The sequence below is a fragment of the Cynara cardunculus genome, assembly GCF_001531365.2.
Source record: "Cynara cardunculus var. scolymus isolate 2C chromosome LG 10, CcrdV1, whole genome shotgun sequence".
Classification (NCBI taxonomy): domain Eukaryota; kingdom Viridiplantae; phylum Streptophyta; class Magnoliopsida; order Asterales; family Asteraceae; genus Cynara; species Cynara cardunculus.
This window is the reverse complement of record NC_037537.1, coordinates 2,074,998-2,095,574: the sequence shown is the minus strand read 5'-3', so window position 1 is coordinate 2,095,574 and position 20,577 is coordinate 2,074,998. Positions and strand designations below refer to the sequence as shown.

The following is a 20,577-nucleotide window of genomic DNA, read 5'->3' as shown; positions in this document are numbered from 1 at the left end:
GACAGGTTGATGATTCGACGAGCCAAGTTTAATTGGGTTTGACGGGTTTAGGGGTGATGTTTTATATACCCCTACTCAAAAATAAAGGAAAAAGAAAGATTTCCTTTTTGGCACATAGTCTAAACCCCTGTTCATGGTCAACTTCATTTTGTTCACCACCTCCATGACAAAACCAAGGTTAATGAATCAAGAAATCTTGAAACCCTAATCATTTGCAGGATACAAACGGTACACGACAAAAGTAATCAATTTTCGTTTTCCGAAACCAAAACAAAGTCAACAATCTCGGTAAACAATGATTTGATTTCGTCAAAAATATCTCCATACAGTAAAATTCGTCATTCGTTTCTCTCTCTAGATTCATCAAATTTCAAAAACCCAGAAGCTGGATTCAAGGAACAGATGTCTTTCTACAAAACCAATTTCTTCGATCCTCAATCGGCGGCGGAGAAGGCCGTTTCCGTCATCGGAAACGGGTACGACCTCAACTCCGATATCCGATTAACTGGTTGTAAACCTGGTCCCTCTGGTTCGACCTTGATCGATCTCGACGGAACCGTAACTAAAGACCTGCTGGTTCCCGGTGGCATCGTTGTTCCCAATGTTTCCGCCTCTATCAAGTGCGATAAAGGGGAACGCACCAGGTTTCATTCCGAAGTCGTTTCATTTAATCAGGTAAACTCATCTTCCCTCCCATTTTGTAACCAAATTTAGCTCAATTAAACCACTATTTCTGTTGTTGTTCTTGAGAGTCAAACAAACAAATTGAATTGAGCTGCTGTAAGTGTAATTGGAGAAAATTCGTTGAATTATCGACAAAATTTGATAACCTATTAGGGTTTTTTTGATTCCCGAGTTCGAACTACATTTAAATCACCATTTCCATCCATCTTCTTAAGTGGAATTGAGCTGCTGTGAGTGTAATTTGAGTTCGAAATTGGATCAAGCTTCTTTGTGAATTGATAACCCTAATGGGTTTTTAGAAGTGGATTTGACCCCAAAATACATATTGTTTGCAGATGTCGGAGCGATTCAATCAAGATGTATCTTTATCGGGTAAGATACCTTCTGGTTTCTTCAACTTGATGTTTGGTTACAAGGGGTGTTGGCAGAAGGACGCCTCTACAACCAAAAGTCTAGCTTTTGATGGTTGGTTTATAACGTTGTACAACATCGAGTTACAGAGATCGCAGATCGCATTATCTGAGAAGGTGAAGATCGACGTGCCGCCTTCATGGGATCCTGCCGCCCTTGCTCAGTACGACACTTTTATGCTTATAAACCTTCGTTAATGAATATATTCTTATGGAACATTGTCATCAAACGTTTAACTTTAGGAGCTAATAACTTGATCTATTCTAAGAAAGTACTATAAAACATCATAAACGGAGACTGAGATCACGCACATGATGGTGGCTCGAGGGATTAAAACGAGCCTCTGAAATTCATTATGTCTTGAGAAACACGTACCTATTGTTAGGATATGCGAAACCTTTTGAATACAGAGCCCTTATAGAGAGATGAGAGGTTCCTACATATATATAGGTTTGATGGTCCTTGTCTAGCTGATGTGGAACTCCAACAAGCTCCTTCAAACGGAGGCAAGACGGTGCTTCTAGAACGGATTCAAAAGAGTGTGTCGAGTCCTTAGATGTGGTAGACCCTGACTCTGATGCCTCGTTAGGATATGTCTAACCCTTTGAATCTCTCGAAAAAGTCCTTATAGAAAGAGGGAGAGAGGAGAGAATCCAACATATATACTAGTTTGATGGTCCGTGTCTAGCTGATGTGGGACTCCAACTCCCTCAAACGGAGGCTAGACAGTGCCCCTAGAATGGAGGCGAAAGAGTGTGTCGAGTCCTTAGATGTGAAAGACCCTGACTTTGATACCATACCATGTTAGGATCCATGGACTCTTTGAATCTCTCTCTATACGAGCCTTTATCAGGAGGACATGTTCCTACATATATAACGGTTTCATAGTCCGTGTCTACCGAAGTGGGACTCCAACACTACGGATGCCTGAATTCTGATCTTCTTATCAATATTGGGTGCGAATTGGATACATACATGGCTTGGGTAGATTGCTTTTCGTCCGACATCTTGTATGTGGTTAAAACGAGCCATTTTGTTTATAGGTTTATTGATAAGTATGGTACACATATCGTTGTTGGGGTTAAGATGGGAGGCAAAGATGTAATCTATCTAAAACAGCTACAAACTTCAGATCTAGAGCCAAGAGAAGTGCAGAATATATTGAAGCAATTAGCAGACGAAAATTTATCCGAGGACGTGAAGAAAACTTCCGAGAAGTCGGTGAAGCAAAAGGTACGTAATCTAAGTACCACTTTTTCGTTTGGCATTATTGTTTATGAATAAGAAAGCAGATGTAACATGAAGTTTTGATGATCGATTCGATTTTGTCATCACACAGGATGAACGGTCTGTAGCGTGGGACCTCCCTCCGGGTTTCACGAACTCGCTAAGACCATCCATCAAGTTGCTCTCGAAGAAAGACGTAAGTTTGTGGTTTTGTTTTCTTTTTTCCGCTCATACTTTCAGGACTTAAAGAAATTATCTGAAGCTAATCGACAATGTTGGATTGTTTTCTTCAGGATTTAATAAGCATTCATGTTCGTCGAGGAGGGATTGACAACGATCAAAGTCACAACGAGTGGCTTTCGACTGTATCACAATCGCCTAACGTCATCTCCATGTCGTTTGTTCCAATCGTTTCGCTTTTAAATGGTGTTCGTGGCAGCGGATTTCTTACTCACGCAATTAATCTGTACCTTCGATGTGAGTGCATACATTTGTTTACGTCAGAAAAAAGCATCTCTGTCTCTTGGGACAGAGGTAATGTTTGCTTACATCTTACCCTCCAGTCCCTACCTTCAGGTGGGATATACCGAGTCTGGTTGTTTTATTTTTCTTGCAAGACGCTAAGAAAAGGAGTCCACTAAATTTAGTTTTTCCCGATCGTAACATTTGCAATCGATTAGCTTCGCTTTGGGTTGTGTTTTGCAGATAAACCGCCATTAGAGGAACTCGAGCAATTTCTTGAATTCCAACTGCCACGGCAATGGGCTCCAGCATATGGTGATCTTCCGCTTGCTCCTCGACACAAGGCTCGATCATTGCCATCTCTTCAGTTTACGTTCTTGGGCCCTCGGCTTTATGTCAACACAGTGAAGGTAAAACCTTGATTCGGACCGTTTTGAGTCCCACATCGGCTAGATGACCTTTTCTCTTCCATATATGTTGGAACCTCCCCCTAACCTCAAGGGTTCCTTTGTAGAGTAATCTACTGGGATTCCACATGTTCTCACACGGTATCAGAGACGAGATCTACAGCTTTCGAGACTTGAACACTCTGGGGAAATCTCCATCGGAGGGGTGGGGGGGTTGGAGTCTCACATTTGGCGAGGCTTGGACCACTTCACTTCGATATACGATGGAACCTCCTTTCTCTACTCGAGGGGTCTTTTAGATAGTAATTTATTGAGGTTCCACATATTCTCACATGCAGCTGTCCATCGTTGTTTGTATTATATGCATTGATGGTTGTACGTTTACAGGTTGATTCTGGGAAGAGGCCGGTTACGGGGATACGGTTGTATTTAGAAGGAAGGAAGAGCGATCGGCTTGCCATCCATCTTCAACATCTATCTACGCTTCCAAAAACGCTCGAACTTTTTGATGATTTCAGTGACGAACCAAGTGACGAGTTTGCTGGAAAGGGATACCTCGAACCAGTCAAGTGGAGCATCTTCTCTCATGTGTGCACCGCCCCGGTTGAGTACAACGAGACCCGCATCGACGACTCGGCTTCCATCGTGACCAAGGCATGGCTTGAGGTCAAAGGCATGGGCATGAAAAAGGTTCTTTTTCTTCGGTTAGGGTACTCGATGGTGGGGTCCTCAAAGATCCGCCGGTCCGAGTGGGACGGACCATCGATGCACTCTAGGAAATCGGGAATGATGTCGATGTTGATGAGTGCACCGTTTAGCACAGGGCTCACCCCTGCTGATCAGAACTCCCCCGTGAAGGTGGATTTGAACTCCGCCATTTATCCAAACGGGCCACCATCGAGTGCACCGAAAATGTCGCATTTTGTTGATACGAAGGAAATGGTGCGTGGACCGGAGGATCCACCAGGGTATTGGGTGGTGACCGGAGCGAAACTGTGCACGGAGGGCGGTCGGATTCATGTAAAAGTGAAGTATTCGTTGTTGACGATAATTTCGGAGGATTCGATGTTCATATGAGCAGCCATTGCATTGTTGGATTTATGATCTTCATGTGTATATGTGATTTCATATAAATTGTACATCCGGATTCATCAAATATAGCATCAGTGGTATCATTTCATTTAATTCAAACATGTAAAAGGTATACCACTACTGTAGCGGGGGCGATGGGGGGCGGGAGATCGGGAGTGGGGTGGTGGCGAGGGGCGAAGTTGGCAGGGTGGGTTGGTAGCTGCGATAACGATCATAGTGACATGTTACCTTTTTAAGTAATAAGAATATATTTAACAGGTTTTCTAAAGCCCAATGATTTATTTAACAAGTTTTAGAAAGTCTGATAACTCATTTATTCGAAAAATATATATTGTCCAATTACTTAATCATTCCAAACAAGAAAGTTCGTCGACTTTTTTAAACTTTTCCTTTTATGTTAACTAACAATTAACTTATCAGCTAGTTTGCTAAATAAGAAGTGTCATATAGGAGTGTCAATTTTGTACCAAACAAAAATAACATCCATACCAATCTTACCAATTTATTTGGTACATACCAAATAAGTACACTTAGTTGATACACAGTATTAGACATTATATACCAGAATACTATTGTACCGAATTTATTTATTAATTAGTTTATTTTAATAGAGTAAATTGCATATTTCGTCCCTGTGGTTATGTTGGAATTGTGGATTGGGTCCCCAAAAGGAATAATTACATCTATAGTCATCGTGGTTTCTCTTTTATTACGGATTGCATCCCTTGTTATAATTCTACTAATGGTTACTCCGTTAAATCAAGGGCATTTTTGTCTTTTAACAATTTTCTTTTATTTGTACAAGTCACGTACCCGATGCACGATGCCACACAAATCATTTCGATTATAAAGCTGAGAACCCGAAAGGACAATCTTGTTTCACATATCAGTAGACAAATCGAGAAATCTGGAGAGTGTTTTCATTGTCGTTGTAAATAAAAGAAAGGAAGTAAAAAAATGAAAAGAAGAAAATAGAGGAAGAATGCTTACCTAAACCTACGGTGTAAATTGTATGTTCTATATTTAATTCTTGTGTTTTCGATTCATAGGAACTGACATAAAAGAATAACGACTCGTTTAAAACCTGGTTGCTCAAACGGGAAAGATGAAATGAGAACCGCCATTATTGAGAAGAATGAAATGGGGAACTTTTTAAGATGTAGTTGAGAGAACGTACGTTGAACGTTCAAAGAAGAGAGGGATAGATGTGTTACCCAATCCAAATTGAAGAAACAACAGAGATCAGGTTTTCCAAATGCGCCCAAGGTTTGAGCGAGAATCCTAGTTCCTTGTCAATTATTTCGTTTTATTGGTTTACAAACGTAATAGATGTAATTATTTCTACATAACAAGAAGGATGAAAGCTTTAATTTACTCTTTGTAATATTTCATTAATTATTTCTTAGTCATTAATTATACTTGATCTATATACTTATGTAATCAACTAAGGGGTCGTTTACTAAACACTGACCCATTAAGTGCTTACTGGGTAATTTTCCTTATGGGATGAATATGGTAAATGCCGAGAATCTTACCCGGTAAGAGTGTTGATAAGGATGAAGAGTCTTACCTGGTAAGTGAGGGTGATGACTCTTACCTGGGTAAACGCTTACCCGGTAAAGTTGTTGCATACGATACTATTTTGATGTACTATTATTTTACGCTGTAAGATAAATTAGTAGTGTTGACTCCTATCGATAAACGCTTACCGGATAAGCATTTAGGTAAAAAGCCTCTAAGCAACCTTCAACTGATTCCTGACCTAGTTACACTCTTCACTCATTCATAAACATCTTAAGATCAATCACGAAGACCAGAAAAGAGCGGAATTTCGATAACGAGGATCACTTTACAGTTAGCACATATACAATCCAACGGACAAAAAATAAATATTAGCGATTTCATTAACATGAAAAGATTTGCTCGTACAACGCAGGTCGAGAGAGCAAAAAAGATGAAGAAAAACTTCTACAACAGAGGTTGCTGAACGAATATTGTAATCTGCTTGATGAAATAATCGTATGCAAATTACTTACTCGACATTTAGTCAGCAGTTAAAAGCGTTGATACGAGCACATCTTGAAGAAAAACTGCTCGGCCAGTTGCCTGTCTCATTCTCTTTTCCCGTTCTTCAGAGCTTAACGAAGGATCAAAACTGTCACGGAAACATCGTGTCAAAGCACACTACCAGTAGTCATATATGTTTGAAAAACTAGATGATAAGCTAGATGAGAACATAAAATGACATAATGGAAAAACGTAAGGGCATTTATGTAAAGATACAATAGAAAATCACCAAAGTAGCATATTTTGTCAAAGCACACCACTAGTATTCATATCATCATATCTTTGAAAAACTAGATGATAAGCTAGCCGTTTCTCGTATCCATGTGGGTCCCATCTTTATTGAATGGGACTCACAAGAAGAAATTGAGAAATAAACCAAATGGGCTTTCTTCAGAATGAATAATAACACACTACCTTGATTTCCATATGTGTTGTGGGGTTGCACTCTTCACGGAACTTTCCTCCACATTCGACGCTATCGACTTGGAGATTTCTTCGGCTTCAGAACCGGGAAAGTTGAGAACCAAAGAAGAAAGGAACGGATCAGAAACCGCAGAACTTGCTACTGCTGATGAAGTGATATTCGACGGCCTGTAACCACCACTGCCGCCACCACCACCACCAAGAAGCACCTGCAGATGAGCCTCTCGAAGATCCCTGCCCAAAAGGGAAAGTGCCTGACTGTTCGGAACGGCTACTCTACGTAGTCTACGACGCCGCTGCAAGTATTCTTTCAGTTAAAGAAATCTTTAATACGAAATTAGACGATACCCCTAATCACTCCCTCAATACCAGAATAAATGTCGACAATGAAAAAGACACATGGTTTTAGAAATATGTAACTATTACACTTTTTAATTAATTAAACCACAATTTCACCCCGAGGGAGTAATGAATTTCTTCATCTCATTATCAAGGGCAGAATTAGAATGTAGACACATACTTTTGAAAGTGCAAACTTATTATGGGACAAACTAAAGTAGAAATTTGGACACTTATTTTAGGGACGAAGGGAGTATGTCAACTACCGGTGATTAGAAAGGTGTGCTTTCAATGCAGGGTGTAACTTGGGTTATTTAGGAGAATAACCATTTGTCAGTTTTTTTTAAATGCATGACCTTCTGACAGATTTTGAGGCATTTTTTGTTTTACAAAGGAACATTTAGGGATTATTGGGGAATGAAAATGAGAATGAATCCCCCAGTTTAACCCTGAATGAAAATTTGGGCTTGTGAGGGGAATGATCCATTATATTATATAAAACTAAACAGCTTTTTTTTATTAACCTGGATATCCAACCCGCTATGCGAGCTGAATAATCCCAGGGCGACCACCTGCTTTGCAGATAGCCCGGAGTCACCGCATTTGAACCTCCGTGGCCACAAGGGGATTTTATTTTCAATGCCATTAACCAACCATCCCCTTATTTATTAAAAGCCATTATTAAATCTGTCAGAAGATCATGCATTTAAAAACAAGTTGTTATTAGAAGGGTTATTCTCCTAATAACCCTTTGTAATCTCAATATCTTGATTTTGTAGTAAAAGGATATTTTGAATAGGTGTCCATGCTGCAGAGTGATATGGCTCAACATATCTCTTGTCATTTTAACAGAGTAAACTGGGCAAATCTGCAAACACAAGTTGATGCTATGAGATTCATGTAACTAGAATTATTAGCTTAAATCCCCTCCCAAAAAATTTACAACAAATTCCATCTTGGGTATCAAGTGCACCGTTCCCAAGTTCCTAAATTTACCTTTTTTCCCACTCGTTATCCTTACACATCATTGATGGTGTCATTGTTGAAGGGTATTTCAGACATTTGATGAATAGTTGAAGTTTCTATAACACTAAATACATGTACTCCCTCGGTCTAGTGAAAAATTGCAACAAAAATATTCACGCAATTCAATGCAGCGGATGCCTAGGTACATAACCAACTGAATCAATCATTTGACAAAGGGTAAATAAGTAATTTTAGCTTCAGAATGTACGAAAATATATCACGACTAAATGCATTTTCATCAAATAAAGCCTTGTATATAAATCGGGAGTAGGGTCTGGGTCCATATCAAAGTATGCATACATTGACGTCAAATTCTGTTAATTTCAAGGTCTCGGTCTACCTGCCCTACACAAAATGCATTCAAAGACTCGAGTAAAATTTTCAAAATCAAACACAAATACAAGAAGCTTTTTGACGTCAAACCTCTTACTTTCCAAATGTCAATTTGATACACATTATACACAGAAGTTCGCGTTCTATTTGTAGCAATTGTTATAAAGTTGAATATAATCAGCAATTCTTTGTTGTAAAGTTCAAAATCTTGCTGGCTTTAGAGTTGGCAAGTGCAGAATTTGAAATCAAAAGGAAAATATAACACTTTTTTTCAAAAATTGTAGTTAACAACATTATAAGCATCCAACACCACCAAAGTTTGTAACCCAAAGAGCAAACCGGCCTAGTGGACGAGACTTGGGTCAGGCTATTTTTGTTAAACGACCTCCTGTGAAAGTGACGATTACAAACTAGCATTTTTCAAGCTTTTTTCTTAATTTAAAACACATTTTTAAGACAAAAGAACCCGACTTGGAACTTGGTTCCAAAGGGTCTTAACTCTTAAGTTCGAATGGGGATTCCTTTGAGTTTGTCTAAGCAATATAAAGGAGATGGGGGTACCTGACCTCCCACTTGGAATAAGCCATGATATATCCTCTAAACTCCTTCTTTACACCTAAGGGATAAAGAGGCACTGGATTGCATAAAATGCTAATCTAATTCTTTGTCAAGCCAAAAAAGGTGTTTTTTGAGAAAAAGCAAATCAAGAATCTGAATCCATGTACAAGGAGATAAGCTTATAATCCTATGAAAATAAGAGTAATTCTAAGAGTATCAGCTTAATATGAATTGAAGACAGATGATAGGATGGATTACTTCAATGTGTGACCAAATAAACATCAAATTATGTTTGATTCTCAACAAAATTACTAGAGAGAGAGAGAGACTCACAGTGGCTTTGGATTCACAAGAATGTTCATCTTCGAGATGGGAACACAAGGACCCGATATCAAAATCCTCATAACAATACGGGCATGGAAAATCGGGTCGGATTTCGTCTTCGACCTCGAAATCATCTACGTTCAACCGATCTGAGAAATAAACAAGAAATTAGAGTAAAAAAACAACCTAGATCATAATACACAAATTTTCATCATAGAAACTCTCAGTTTGAACAATAATTTGATAAATTAAACAAACCCTAATCGTTTAATTGGGAACAAAACTCCCATCTTTAATTTCCAACGATTTGATTGATAAATAAATAAATAAATAAAAGAAACCGAACCGAGATGGGAGCTCTGATGGTGGTGGTGGTGGTGGTGCGTCGTGAATTGCCGCTTGGCGACGGCTAGACGAGCGGTCCAGAAATTCGAATCCATTAGGGTGGAGAAAGAAGAGAGAGACGTTGGTTGAAGTATGCAATAAATTTATAATGGAAAGCAACAAAACGATTCCATCAAGAGAAATTGTAATTGGAATCGAATTAAAAGAATCAAATCAACAAACGCATTTCTTTTGTAATAAATGTTTGGATTTGATTTGAAATTACGAGAGGGTAAAATTCATGGTTTTGAGAAGGAGATGAAGAAAGAAGGTTGTTACGTAGTCATGGTAGGAATTTGTCGTTTCTCAAGATTTCTTTGATTAACTACATGAGATTTTGTCCTAGTGGTCTATATTAAATTACTCTTTGGAAAGTGTAGGTTATCCATTTGTTCCTTGAGTGATTTGTTTCGATTCGGTGGGAAACCTAGTTCAAATGATCTGAATGAAAATAGAAAATCCCTGTTAAAACGGGTCCCAGGGTCGGTGATCCCCGGTAGACTCAAACCGGGGTCGGGGTCGGGGTATGTTACTCAAACGGGGTCGGGGATCATCGGTAGAATCAAACTAATGGATATTCTTCATGGTGTTTGACCGGGGATTGATAGATGTTTGACCGGGGACGGGATGTTAATCCCCCGTACCTGTCGGGGACCGGGGCCGGGGGATACTACAAACTGGGGCCAGGGCCGAGGATTACAAAACCCGCCTCATCACTGCCTCGTTGTCATGCCTAGTTCCTTAGCTCACAAAAAAAAAGAAGCTAAAATCTATATATCTATATTAAAGGAAAACCCAATAGTGCTGACATGACATCTCCTAACATTAGAATCTTCATTTCTCTTTTCTTTAAATTTTTTGGTTTTTTTAAATGTCTAATATAAGAAAAAGACCATGTTGTCCCTATATAAATTTTTTAAATGTCTAATATAAGAAAAAGACCAATTTTTCATACGCTAATAACCTTTGTAACTTCATATGCTGTTAAATTGTGGCTTTCTTCTCTATTAAATGTAAATATTTTAAATACATCTTGCAATATAGGTTAAGCTAATACTCTCGTATGAAGTATGTGAGGCCAAACAATTTCCGATGGAACCTCCTGCCCCTCGAAAGGTCTATTGTTGTTTGATCGTGTATTAAGCATACCAAGTGTATCAACTTCAACACCAACTTTTCTATCTGGTCATGGTTCAAATATACATGAACTATTTTAGTTTGCTTATGCATACAAATAATTTCAATACTCGATAAGCAAATAATTTTTGGGTAAACATCATTTGTTAGTGTTATATTCTTACAAACCTTTAGCATTTGAATCCCTTCATCAAATGTAAGTCTGCAAGTTATTCCACATGTACTACACATCTAATGATATCAACATTGAATCATAAAGATATGTTATGAGAAGTATTACTCCAAATCTTTTATTTCACAAATGGAAGAATAAAAGTTTAAACTACTTTTAAAGGCTTAAAGGACACTGGTTCCTAATGGCTTTAACTCTTTTTGGCATATTTGATTCAAATTATCAAACATTTCAACAAAAAGGCAGTCCATGATATACATCATTTATATGGATCCATTAATCTTTTTCGCATTCAAGTCTCAAAGGGGTTGACATTTTCATGAGCAAAAAGAAGGTTTTTTTATATGTGATTTTGTCTCTGAATTCCATTCTTTTTAGGGAGAGAGAGAGAGAGAGATAAACACTGTGTTTGAAAATGGATCTCTATCATTGAAAATTTGCAATTATATTTGTAACAAAATTTGCAATTATATTTGTAAATCTGTATTTATGAACAACAGTGTGAAGGATTAAAGCATCAAATGACCTACTTTGGATGATGATATTGAGATTCATATTTGGACTGGTAGTAAGACCCAAATCAAAGGAAGATGTAGATACTTAGTTAACCAATATTGTTTGTCGTTAAGAAAAAATACAGATTTACCACGGATAATTTCCTAGAAATTTTTTGTATAAAATAGTTCATAAAAATTGAATTCGCATCTTTTGACAATTGGAATTGTACATACAACTTCGTTGTTTGGTTCAAGATAAATGTCTTTTCAAAAATAAAAAATGTTAACAAAAACTAAAAATTGTATTTGCCTACATAGTTGAACCTTATTAAAGAAAATGATATAAATGGTAGTTGAATCAAAAGAGTTCCCTTTTTTTGCTCGAAAACATGTCAACACAGAGAAATCGATCTCATTAGCTATATTACATGGTTTATTTAATTTTGATTGCACGCAGGTGGCTATATGGACATGAAATCATATTAAAAAGTTCCTATAATATGTTTTTTTTAACAGCTGAAGGATTTCATACATAAGGTATAAGACAACACCAACCATAGTAAATAAAGAACGTTCAAAGGTTTACAATGTCATAATACAACTTTTTGAAAAGGGAAATAGCATGTTGACAAAATGAGAAAACCGGTATGCTGCCACATGATGCCTTCCTATATGCCAAGCTTATTGATGAACACCTGAAAAGCATGTCGATGAAGAAGGTCAACTACTGAAATAGTTGGTGAGTTCACAGGTTTTAAAATAATAAATAAGATGTTTAACTCGCAAAACAGTTTAATCCGCATGATGGATAAGTGACTGGAAGTTTGTAACGCACAAGGTAAATTGTATGCTTAAATGCTAAAACCACGAGCCCACTACTAAACCTAATGACAACACGCCCTATGACTACATGTTTAATCACCAACATGAGTAAACGAAACACTAATTATGCACTCACGCACAGTGTGAGTGGGGTGTCAACCAAATAGCGCTATCCATAATTACCAACAGTTCAAATAAATGAATTAATAGGTAGTATAAGGGAAAACGGGGACCTAAGAGCAATAGCAAAAGAAAACTCAGGCAAACTAATAGAACAACTGGTGCGTAATAATAGTAGCATGCTTTTCCCCCAAAAATGTGAAAATAGTAAAAGGGGGCTGTGAAAACTCACCGAGATATGCAAAGACTGATTCCAAAAATCTACCAAATGCAACTAAGGTCCGGTCCTACTTCGGTCCTACGAAAAATCGAGCTACTAATGAGATTCGAGCCTAGATCTTAAGGTTCCGGTGATGCTTAATATTATAATATGCCATATGAAAAACTGAATTTTATTTGAGTTATTATTTTAAGGAAGAAAAAAATAGCTTTTATTATTTCAATAATTTTATGAAATAGAGGGGTAAACAATTCTTTACGCATGAACACCTCATTTTTATTTTTAAACTTTGTTGTCGGGATTATTATGTTATCTTATGCGGTTCTTTATTTTTGTCTTCCAAATTCATTTGAGTCAGGGTTTTTTTACCCAAGTTAATATATCATGTTAGGAGACTTTTGGCATAGGAAACATATATTTTGAAGATGGGTTGGTCCCTCAAGTAGGTCTTATAAGATCAACTATCCAGAAGGTTTAGCTGTTTGCACACTTGTTTTATGTCGACTGTTTGGAGGTTGAAATCTCAACTTTTTTAGGTGAGAATACTTGTGTTTAAAAGCTAACACACAGACTTATTTTAGTACTTGAGATATGAGATTTTATCACGTGCATGAAGTTCAAAATTGATATTTGATGAGTCTAAAAGATTTTTATGATTTATTTTGAAACCAAAGTGATAGAAACTTGAATACACATTTGGGATGTTAGTTAAAATCTCCAAATGTTCTTTCCTTGATCTTAACTTGGGTTTGATCATGAAGGAAGTTATGGCTGGCCAAGGAGGGGAGGGGAGGGGAGGGGAGGAGGAGGAGAAAGGGTGGTTTTTGGGAAGAGAGAAAATAATGATGAAATATTTATAAAAAGTTTGAAAAGTAGGTGATAATTAATAGCTTTTTTTTTGTATTTCAATTTAAATAAATACTATATGAATAATTTATCTAGTTTCTAAGATTTTTTTTTTCTTTTACCAAACATATATATAAACATGAGATATGTTACTTGAATTGACATTTTATGAACTAATTAAGCAATTCACTCTCTTAAGTGCAAAATAGGCAAAACTTCTAAAATTTTCTAGTGGAATCATGAATTAGCTTCTAATTTCTAAATTCAAAATGTGACGAGCTTATACTTGCCAATGCGAGATGCTTAAGTCTAGAACTGAGAAAAGAACAAAGTCTTTAGAGTTTGGTGTAGTGAGGTTAGAGTTCATAAGGTAACTCTGGACACACTTATCCTTAGTTTGGTACTTAATCATTTCTATGTGTTCATCTAATTTTTGAACTTTGAAAATTTGAAGACTATATGATAGTAGAACACGTGTCATTTGTAATTAGACTGTTTTGTAACGTTGTATATAGTACTTCTATTCTAGTATAAATAGAGTTGGTTGAGTTGGTTAGAAAAACTTTTGTACGTACTTTGCCCTTGTACTTTCATGTAATACTTCTCTCTCTTGATTATCTCTCACGTATTCGAATTTAAAGTTCAATGACATGCCGACTTGCTTAATCCATTTTTACGTTGTTCTTATCTATTATTGAATCTTTGTTACTCCAATTAGAAAAACATTATACGGGAAACTACATCTTCACCTCAAACTCATGTCCCGTATTCCTCTCAAAGTGTTTGGTATACATCATGTGTCTACTATACTTAGCTAACCCGTAGCAAACTTGACCTACGTTCATTTAAATGTATATCCCTTGGGCACTCACTTAACCGAAAAGGGTACTAGCACTACTATCCATCAACAAACAAAGTATACAACACCATGGTTGTTACCTTCATCGAAAATCAACCATTTTATACCAAAATTGATACTTTTAGGGAGAGTTTGCAAGAATACCAATTCCTCGCATACTCAGACATCTCCTTAGACACCTTATCAGGCCCAAACTTGGCACCACAACCATTCAAACCACCAGATCAACCCACATCTACATCAAACCTTCCTTCGACAACTATACATCAACCCTCACCAGCTTTAATTTAGTCCTCGACAACCACAAATCAAGCACCACATGTCGCAGACCAGCCTTCGACAACAAAAAATCAACCAAGTGGTACTGTAAACACAACCTTAGAAGATTACATTATGTATACAAGGAGGTCACATATACCTATTATTCAACTGAAGCACTGTTAAACTACTTCTCCAAGGTCGTAACCAACAAATGATCATATAGGTAGTACTCCTTCCTCTTCAGGTAATATTGAAAATTCTACTAACCTGGAAATTACAATATCTCTCAAGAAAGGAAAACGTAGTAGTACGATGCATCCAGTAGGCAATTGTGTATCTTATGAGAGATTATCACCCACATATACAGATTTTACTACCACCTTGGATGAGATACAAATTTCCATGAATATAAAAGAAGCTATTTTTTAGAAGGAATAGAATGAGGCAGTGAACTAGGAACTCAAATCCCTGAAATCCAATGACACATGGAAATATATAGAGCAACCAATAGGAAAGAAGACGGTTTACGGTAAATGGGTGTTCTCCGTAAAATATAATGTTCATGGAAACATTAGTAGATATAAGGCTAGGTTGGTGGCCAAGGGGTTCACTCAATCATACATAATCAGTTCCTTTGAAACATTTGCATCAATTGCCATGCTTAATCCTCCATGTGTGTTACTATCAATAACTGCTAACTTAGACTGGCCTCTACACCAGTTCGACATCAAGATTGTGTTTCTAAATAGAGAAATGAATGAGATTTACATGAATGTACGTCCAAGACTAAAATCTAGAAAGAACGAGGGAAGAAATACAAACTGTTAGAATTGTTCTATGGTTTGAAACACTCCCCACAAGCTTGGTTTGATAGGTTTGCTCAGGTACTAAAGAGGCATGGCTTCATTCAAGAGAAAACTAACCACACACTATTTACTAAACACTCTTTAGATGGTCGAATTTCCATGATGATCGTCTATGTGGACGATATTATCATTACCGAAGAGTTTTTCTAGGAGATCACCGCCTAAAAACGGTTCTTGGAAGAGAGTTCGAAGTTAAAGATCTGGGACACTTAAAATACTTCCTAGGAATGAAGGTTGCCAAATCGAAAAAAGGAATTGTTGTCAAACAAAGAAAGTAAACTCTCAATCGTCTCTCTAAAACCAAACTTCTAAGATTCAAGCCAAACAATATCTCAATAGAACCCGTCGGCAGGTCATCTCAACCAAAAGAAGATGCAGAGCTACTAGATAATGGGAGATACCAATAGTTGGATGGGAAGTTAATATACCTCTCTCATACAAAACTGGATATTAGATACACAGTTAGAATAATCAGCAGGTTCATGAATGCTCCCAATAAGCAACACGTATATGCAGTGTTCCAACTCCTACATTATCTCAAGAAAAATCCAGGATACAGACTCGTCTTCAAGAAGACAAACAAGAGAGACCTTCAAGTTTTCACTGAGTCTGATGGGAGGTTCAAGAACCGATGGAAGATCCACAACCCGTTATTGCACCTTTCTTTGGGAAAATCTAGTAACTTAGAAAAGTAAGAAACAACAAGTAGTTTCAAGGAGTAGTGCAAAGGATGAATTCATGACCATGTGTCATGGGATTTGTGAAGGAATTTGGGTTAAAAGGATGCTAAGGGAATTGAGATTTCTCAACAGGAAATCGATTTGGCTTCTATGAGACAACAACGCAAAAATAGTTTAGTAATCAATCCAATCATATTTGAAATGTTAACTTCAAAATAAATTTGACCTTAATGTTTGACAAAAGACAAAATAAAATAAATCAAATAAGGAATTCGTAACATAACTTAAAGGAAAAAAATAAAAAATTAATAGATAATGTAAAATATATTAATTATTTTTATTTGATAAATGATTATGTATATATAACATATATTTAAAATATATGGGTAAGGTTTGAACCACAGTTTGATGATTCAAAACCGCGAACCGTAGCAAAGTATGGTCTAATGAAAATACAAACCGCAATGTAAAAGTTCTAAACCACGTATTGCAGTGCAATGCAATGTTGATGGTTTGTGCATTTTGATGGTTTAGATGAACAGTTCTAAATTTATTAATTCACGTACAGGGTCTCTAACGAGTGACACTAAATCTTACACGAAGTCCATAATTTTGGTGTAAAATTTGATGTAAAAAGTAAACTTTCTCCAAATCTTAAGATTCTTGATATATATTTTTTATCTTTAATTTGTTAAATTTTGAATAATATTATGTTATTGACTTTATAATTTATACCCATATTTTATTTTAACAATTTATTAATAAAAGATTTATTCATTATGAATTAAATTATTTTAATATAATTGTTTATATGGTAATGAAAGTTGCATTAAAAAACAAACACAATCAATATTACATACGTATTTAGACATTATCATTACTATATATTTCTCATAAATGATCAATTAACGCATTTCGAAGTCTAAAATATGTTTCTTTGTGTTTAATTCGTCTATTACGACGGTGAATCCGTTCCCGGGTGCCCGTCACACTCTAGTGAGTTACAGATAGGGTTCGAAAAGGTAAGTCTTTAATAAGGCCTTAGTGAGGGTTTTAAGCTACCTTTTTTTTTTCCTTTCCGAGTATCTTAGATCGAACATCACAAGCCTTATCACCAGATTTCATGATAGAAGTCGGATCCTAGATGTAGAAATATAAGATAAGAAGGTGGATCTCTTACTAGTAGGGGCTAATCACAGTAAAAGAGTTCAATCTATGAAATAGAGCTTAGTTTGTCCAAACTAGTCAAGCAAGTCCACCGCTGAATCTATTAAACTGGGCCGCTTCTTCCCCATCCGTAAGAAGACTTCCTTCTTTCTCTTGCCTGGCTGGTTATCTCAATATTGATTCCTCCACACAACAATTTGCTTCTCGTATTGACGACTTAGAAGATATGTCACGAGCAATAGCAGTTGGAATCGAGTCTTATCATCCATCACTATTTATACCTCCTTCGGTGGCACTTCTGTTACAACTTCAATTGATGCATCAGGATCACGTTCATCCTCGATTATCATTTTATGTAAAATAATACATATAACTGTTATGTCATACATCTTATTCATCATTGGTTTACCTGATAATCAGATTATTAGTAATCTTATTTTGGTTATTCATCCTTCTATTTCACTGATTATTATGTATTTTTAACTTGTTTATGGATTATGTTTTCGTGTTTTATTACAAGCATTGTATTTAAATAAATATGTTATCATGTTCATATCATTTAAAAGTTGTTTAGTTTTTTAACTAGTTAATTAATTAAAACTTAAAATTAAAATTTAAAATTAAAAAAATAATATCTATACTATATTATAAAGCATTTGACATAAATTCTTAAAAATAATTTTTTATGTATGAAGTACTGTTTATTGATGCATATTACTTAAAATTCAGGATTACAAGTAATTTTGCATAAGTACAACTTATTAAAGCTCCGTTTTTAAATTCGTGTAACTAGCTACAGATAAACATGATCAAATGCAGAATAAACATCCATTTTAACTATAGAAAATCTAAAATATAATTAAGATAATTATTGAGTTTTAAAAAAATATTTAATTATTATTTTTATAAAAAATTATATTATTAAACCAAAAATAAATTACTTTGTTATTAAATCTAAATTAAATTATAATAAAAATTTGAATTAAAGAAAATTACATAAAAAAACAAGAACTTTTAAATATTTAATTTGATAATAAAATTGATACATTTTTTTTTCAAATTTATATTTTATTCAAAAAATAAAAACATTATCATTTTTTCAATACTATATAAAATTGTATTATAATATCGATCGAGACAAAAAAAAACACACATTAAAATCGAGATGTATCTCGCTGTATTGCACGAGTATCTTTCTAGTAAATATAAATATTTTTATAATTTATAATATAAATAACAAATAAAACCCTATTAAAATTTTAACACCTTTAAAATAAAAGTTGATTTAAGGGTATAAAATGCATAAATTTAAAAATAAAAGCTTCCAATTTGTCACTTTTTAAATCCTAAGGGTTCTAAATTGTAAATTACTCCAAACCTGAAATCCCCCAAAACGGAACAATGATGGTCATTTAGGGTTAGGGTTTTTGATAGAGGAACAAACTGAACCTCGATTTCCATCAGCGGCGATGGCAGAGACGGCAACGGTGGAGATAAACAAGCAACAATCAGAGCAGGTTGGAACTGGAGTAGTGAAGAGGAAGCCGGTGTTTTTGAAGGTTGGTGAGCTAAAGCCTGGAACCACCGGCAACACTCTCGCCGTCAAGGTGTTATCTTCCACCACCGTACTAGACAAGAAATCTCGCAATACGTCGTCGTTCAGTGGCCGTTCAGGCGCTGCTCATACTCACATAGCTGAGTGCCTTATTGGTGATGAAACCGGCACCATTGTTTTCACTGCCCGTAACGATCAAGGTCTGTCTTTCCCCCACTCAATACATCCAGATTACACATTTTATTCGCTTATTGAGTTCTTACTAGATTGAATTAGATGTTATGTCTTCGTCGCAGTCGGTTTCTATATATATATATACTATCCCGTTCAATCAATTGTGTTCAAGGTTTTCTATCGAGCTTTGATTCATCGACATTCTTTGCAGCTTGAATGAAACCCATTGTGTAATACCTGAAAACTGCACGTATATTAATCTGTGTAGATTGAATTCTGTGTCCCTTCATTCAAAATTTTCAGGGGTTGCTATTTGCACCACTTTAATGTCAAAATCAGGTTGATTCATGCATTGGGAATGTAAAAAGATGAGTTTTGATGTTGATGTATTTGAGGAGAAAAGCAATGCATTTAGCAATCTAGAAGGGTGCAATTAGCCTAGTCCATTTTCAGGTCTATGTGAAAGATTTAGTGCAAAAATGTTTAATAAAGCTGATTCCTTTTTGCCGTTGTTCAAAGGCCTTAAGAAACTTCTTGAAAATTGTTGGAGCATCTCTAACGGATTCTCCAAAATGGAGAAAGTGAAGATTTTGGGTATTTTAGGTCACTTTTCTGTTCCACCAGATTCTCCAAGATGGGCAACAGGTGAAAGGAGCCCTTGTTCTGAATCCACTCATCACCTACTAGAGAACCAGAAAGCTTGGGGACGTCTCGGTTCCGCTTCCCCCATTTGACAACCGCATCTCTTTTAGATGATTCTCTGAAACCCCTTTAACTAGGAGATGGTCAAATTCTCCAAATTTGGAGAACTCCCTAAAATTAAATGTTTATGGTAGAGATAATTTTTCATTAAATGTATAGAATATATTAGTAATATAACTAATGTTGGAATCTTCAAGATGAAGTTGATGTTGGAGTTGAATGTAATTTTCTTTTTGTAGATTTTGACTTTTGATTCTCCCTGTGGAAAAAAAAAGTTGGAGAAACTGTTGCAGATGCTCTTAGGTTTGGGAAGTAGGTTTGACTGCCATTGAGCAATCTCCTTTGAAACAGGATTGGATATCGTTTGAAGAACTTACTCTTCTACTTGCAAGTCATCAGTCATATGATTGCCGAGACGAAAGCTGCCGTTCTATTTGCCAAGTTTCTGACTATTTCTTTCTTTGTATGTATAATAGTATAACGAAACCATATATGCCTAGAATGTCCTATGAAGTAGGATTGGGATAAGATGTAAGCATACCTGACCTCTAGCCTAAAGAGTAGAGCGGTTGTTTATGTGCTTTGTATGTATAATTTATTTGATTTCCTACAATATACGCTGTTTTTTTTCCATCTATAACCTATAATGATAAGAATTCTTTTCATGCATATTCCATTCTAAAGTAAACCTCTAGAACAAAATTGGTAAATTACTAAACTACTCGTGTCAAATTAAAACTCTATAACCTTCCACAATCCCCC

The 20,577-nt window shown here is 36.0% G+C and overlaps 3 protein-coding genes across 5 annotated transcripts in view; 2 read left to right on the top strand and 1 right to left on the bottom strand.

The window, feature by feature from the left end:
* Positions 1-243: 243 nt before the first annotated feature.
* On the top strand, positions 244-4,356 carry LOC112518922 (MACPF domain-containing protein NSL1-like). 2 transcript variants are annotated; one of them, XM_025126713.1, is made up of 8 exons: positions 527-675; positions 1,020-1,056; positions 1,185-1,258; positions 2,139-2,328; positions 2,435-2,518; positions 2,616-2,799; positions 3,028-3,194; positions 3,579-4,356. In XM_025126713.1, the coding sequence occupies exons 1-8, from the start codon at positions 602-604 to the stop codon at positions 4,266-4,268; spliced, it is 1,500 nt and encodes a 499-aa protein (XP_024982481.1). In that variant the 5' UTR covers positions 527-601; the 3' UTR covers positions 4,269-4,356. The 2 variants fall into 2 exon arrangements, with proteins under 2 accessions (XP_024982480.1, XP_024982481.1); XM_025126712.1 differs by having other exon boundaries at positions 244-675; positions 1,020-1,258.
* Positions 4,357-6,094: 1,738 nt separating this feature from the next.
* Positions 6,095-9,898, bottom strand: LOC112519592 (protein DEHYDRATION-INDUCED 19-like). Of its 2 annotated transcripts, XM_025127791.1 has the most exons (5): positions 9,700-9,898; positions 9,363-9,502; positions 7,903-7,980; positions 6,765-7,075; positions 6,095-6,438 (listed from the first exon to the last, which is right to left on the bottom strand). In XM_025127791.1, the coding sequence occupies exons 1-5, from the start codon at positions 9,791-9,793 to the stop codon at positions 6,327-6,329; spliced, it is 735 nt and encodes a 244-aa protein (XP_024983559.1). In that variant the 5' UTR covers positions 9,794-9,898; the 3' UTR covers positions 6,095-6,326. The 2 variants fall into 2 exon arrangements, with proteins under 2 accessions (XP_024983559.1, XP_024983560.1); XM_025127792.1 differs by lacking the exon at positions 7,903-7,980 and having other exon boundaries at positions 6,765-7,069.
* An 8,898-nt stretch (positions 9,899-18,796) lies between these two features.
* LOC112519421 (uncharacterized protein At4g28440-like) overlaps positions 18,797-20,577 on the top strand; it is a 2,607-nt gene continuing 826 nt past the window's right edge. Inside the window, exon 1 of the mRNA XM_025127530.1 lies at positions 18,797-19,139. Within this exon, the coding sequence (XP_024983298.1) occupies positions 18,854-19,139 (286 nt within the window). The 5' untranslated portion in view covers positions 18,797-18,853. The remainder of the gene's footprint in view (positions 19,140-20,577) is intronic.

What these genes read in the sequence shown, in the direction of transcription:
- LOC112518922 (XM_025126712.1), top strand. Translation starts at nt 403, where the DNA reads ATGTCTTTCTACAAAACCAATTTCTTCGATCCTCAATCGGCGGCGGAG. An exon ending in GATCCTGCCGCCCTTGCTCA is followed by an intron (nt 1,259 to 2,138) that starts GTACGACACTTT and finishes TTTTGTTTATAG; the next exon opens with GTTTATTGATAAGTATGGTA. An exon ending in AATTAATCTGTACCTTCGAT is followed by an intron (nt 2,800 to 3,027) that starts GTGAGTGCATAC and finishes TGTGTTTTGCAG; the next exon opens with ATAAACCGCCATTAGAGGAA.
- LOC112519592 (XM_025127791.1), bottom strand. Translation starts at nt 9,793, where the DNA reads ATGGATTCGAATTTCTGGACCGCTCGTCTAGCCGTCGCCAAGCGGCAA. An exon ending in CCATCAGAGCTCCCATCTCG is followed by an intron (nt 9,503 to 9,699) that starts GTTCGGTTTCTT and finishes TTTATTTCTCAG; the next exon opens with ATCGGTTGAACGTAGATGAT. An exon ending in AGCATGGACACCTATTCAAA is followed by an intron (nt 7,076 to 7,902) that starts ATATCCTTTTAC and finishes CTGAAAGAATAC; the next exon opens with TTGCAGCGGCGTCGTAGACT.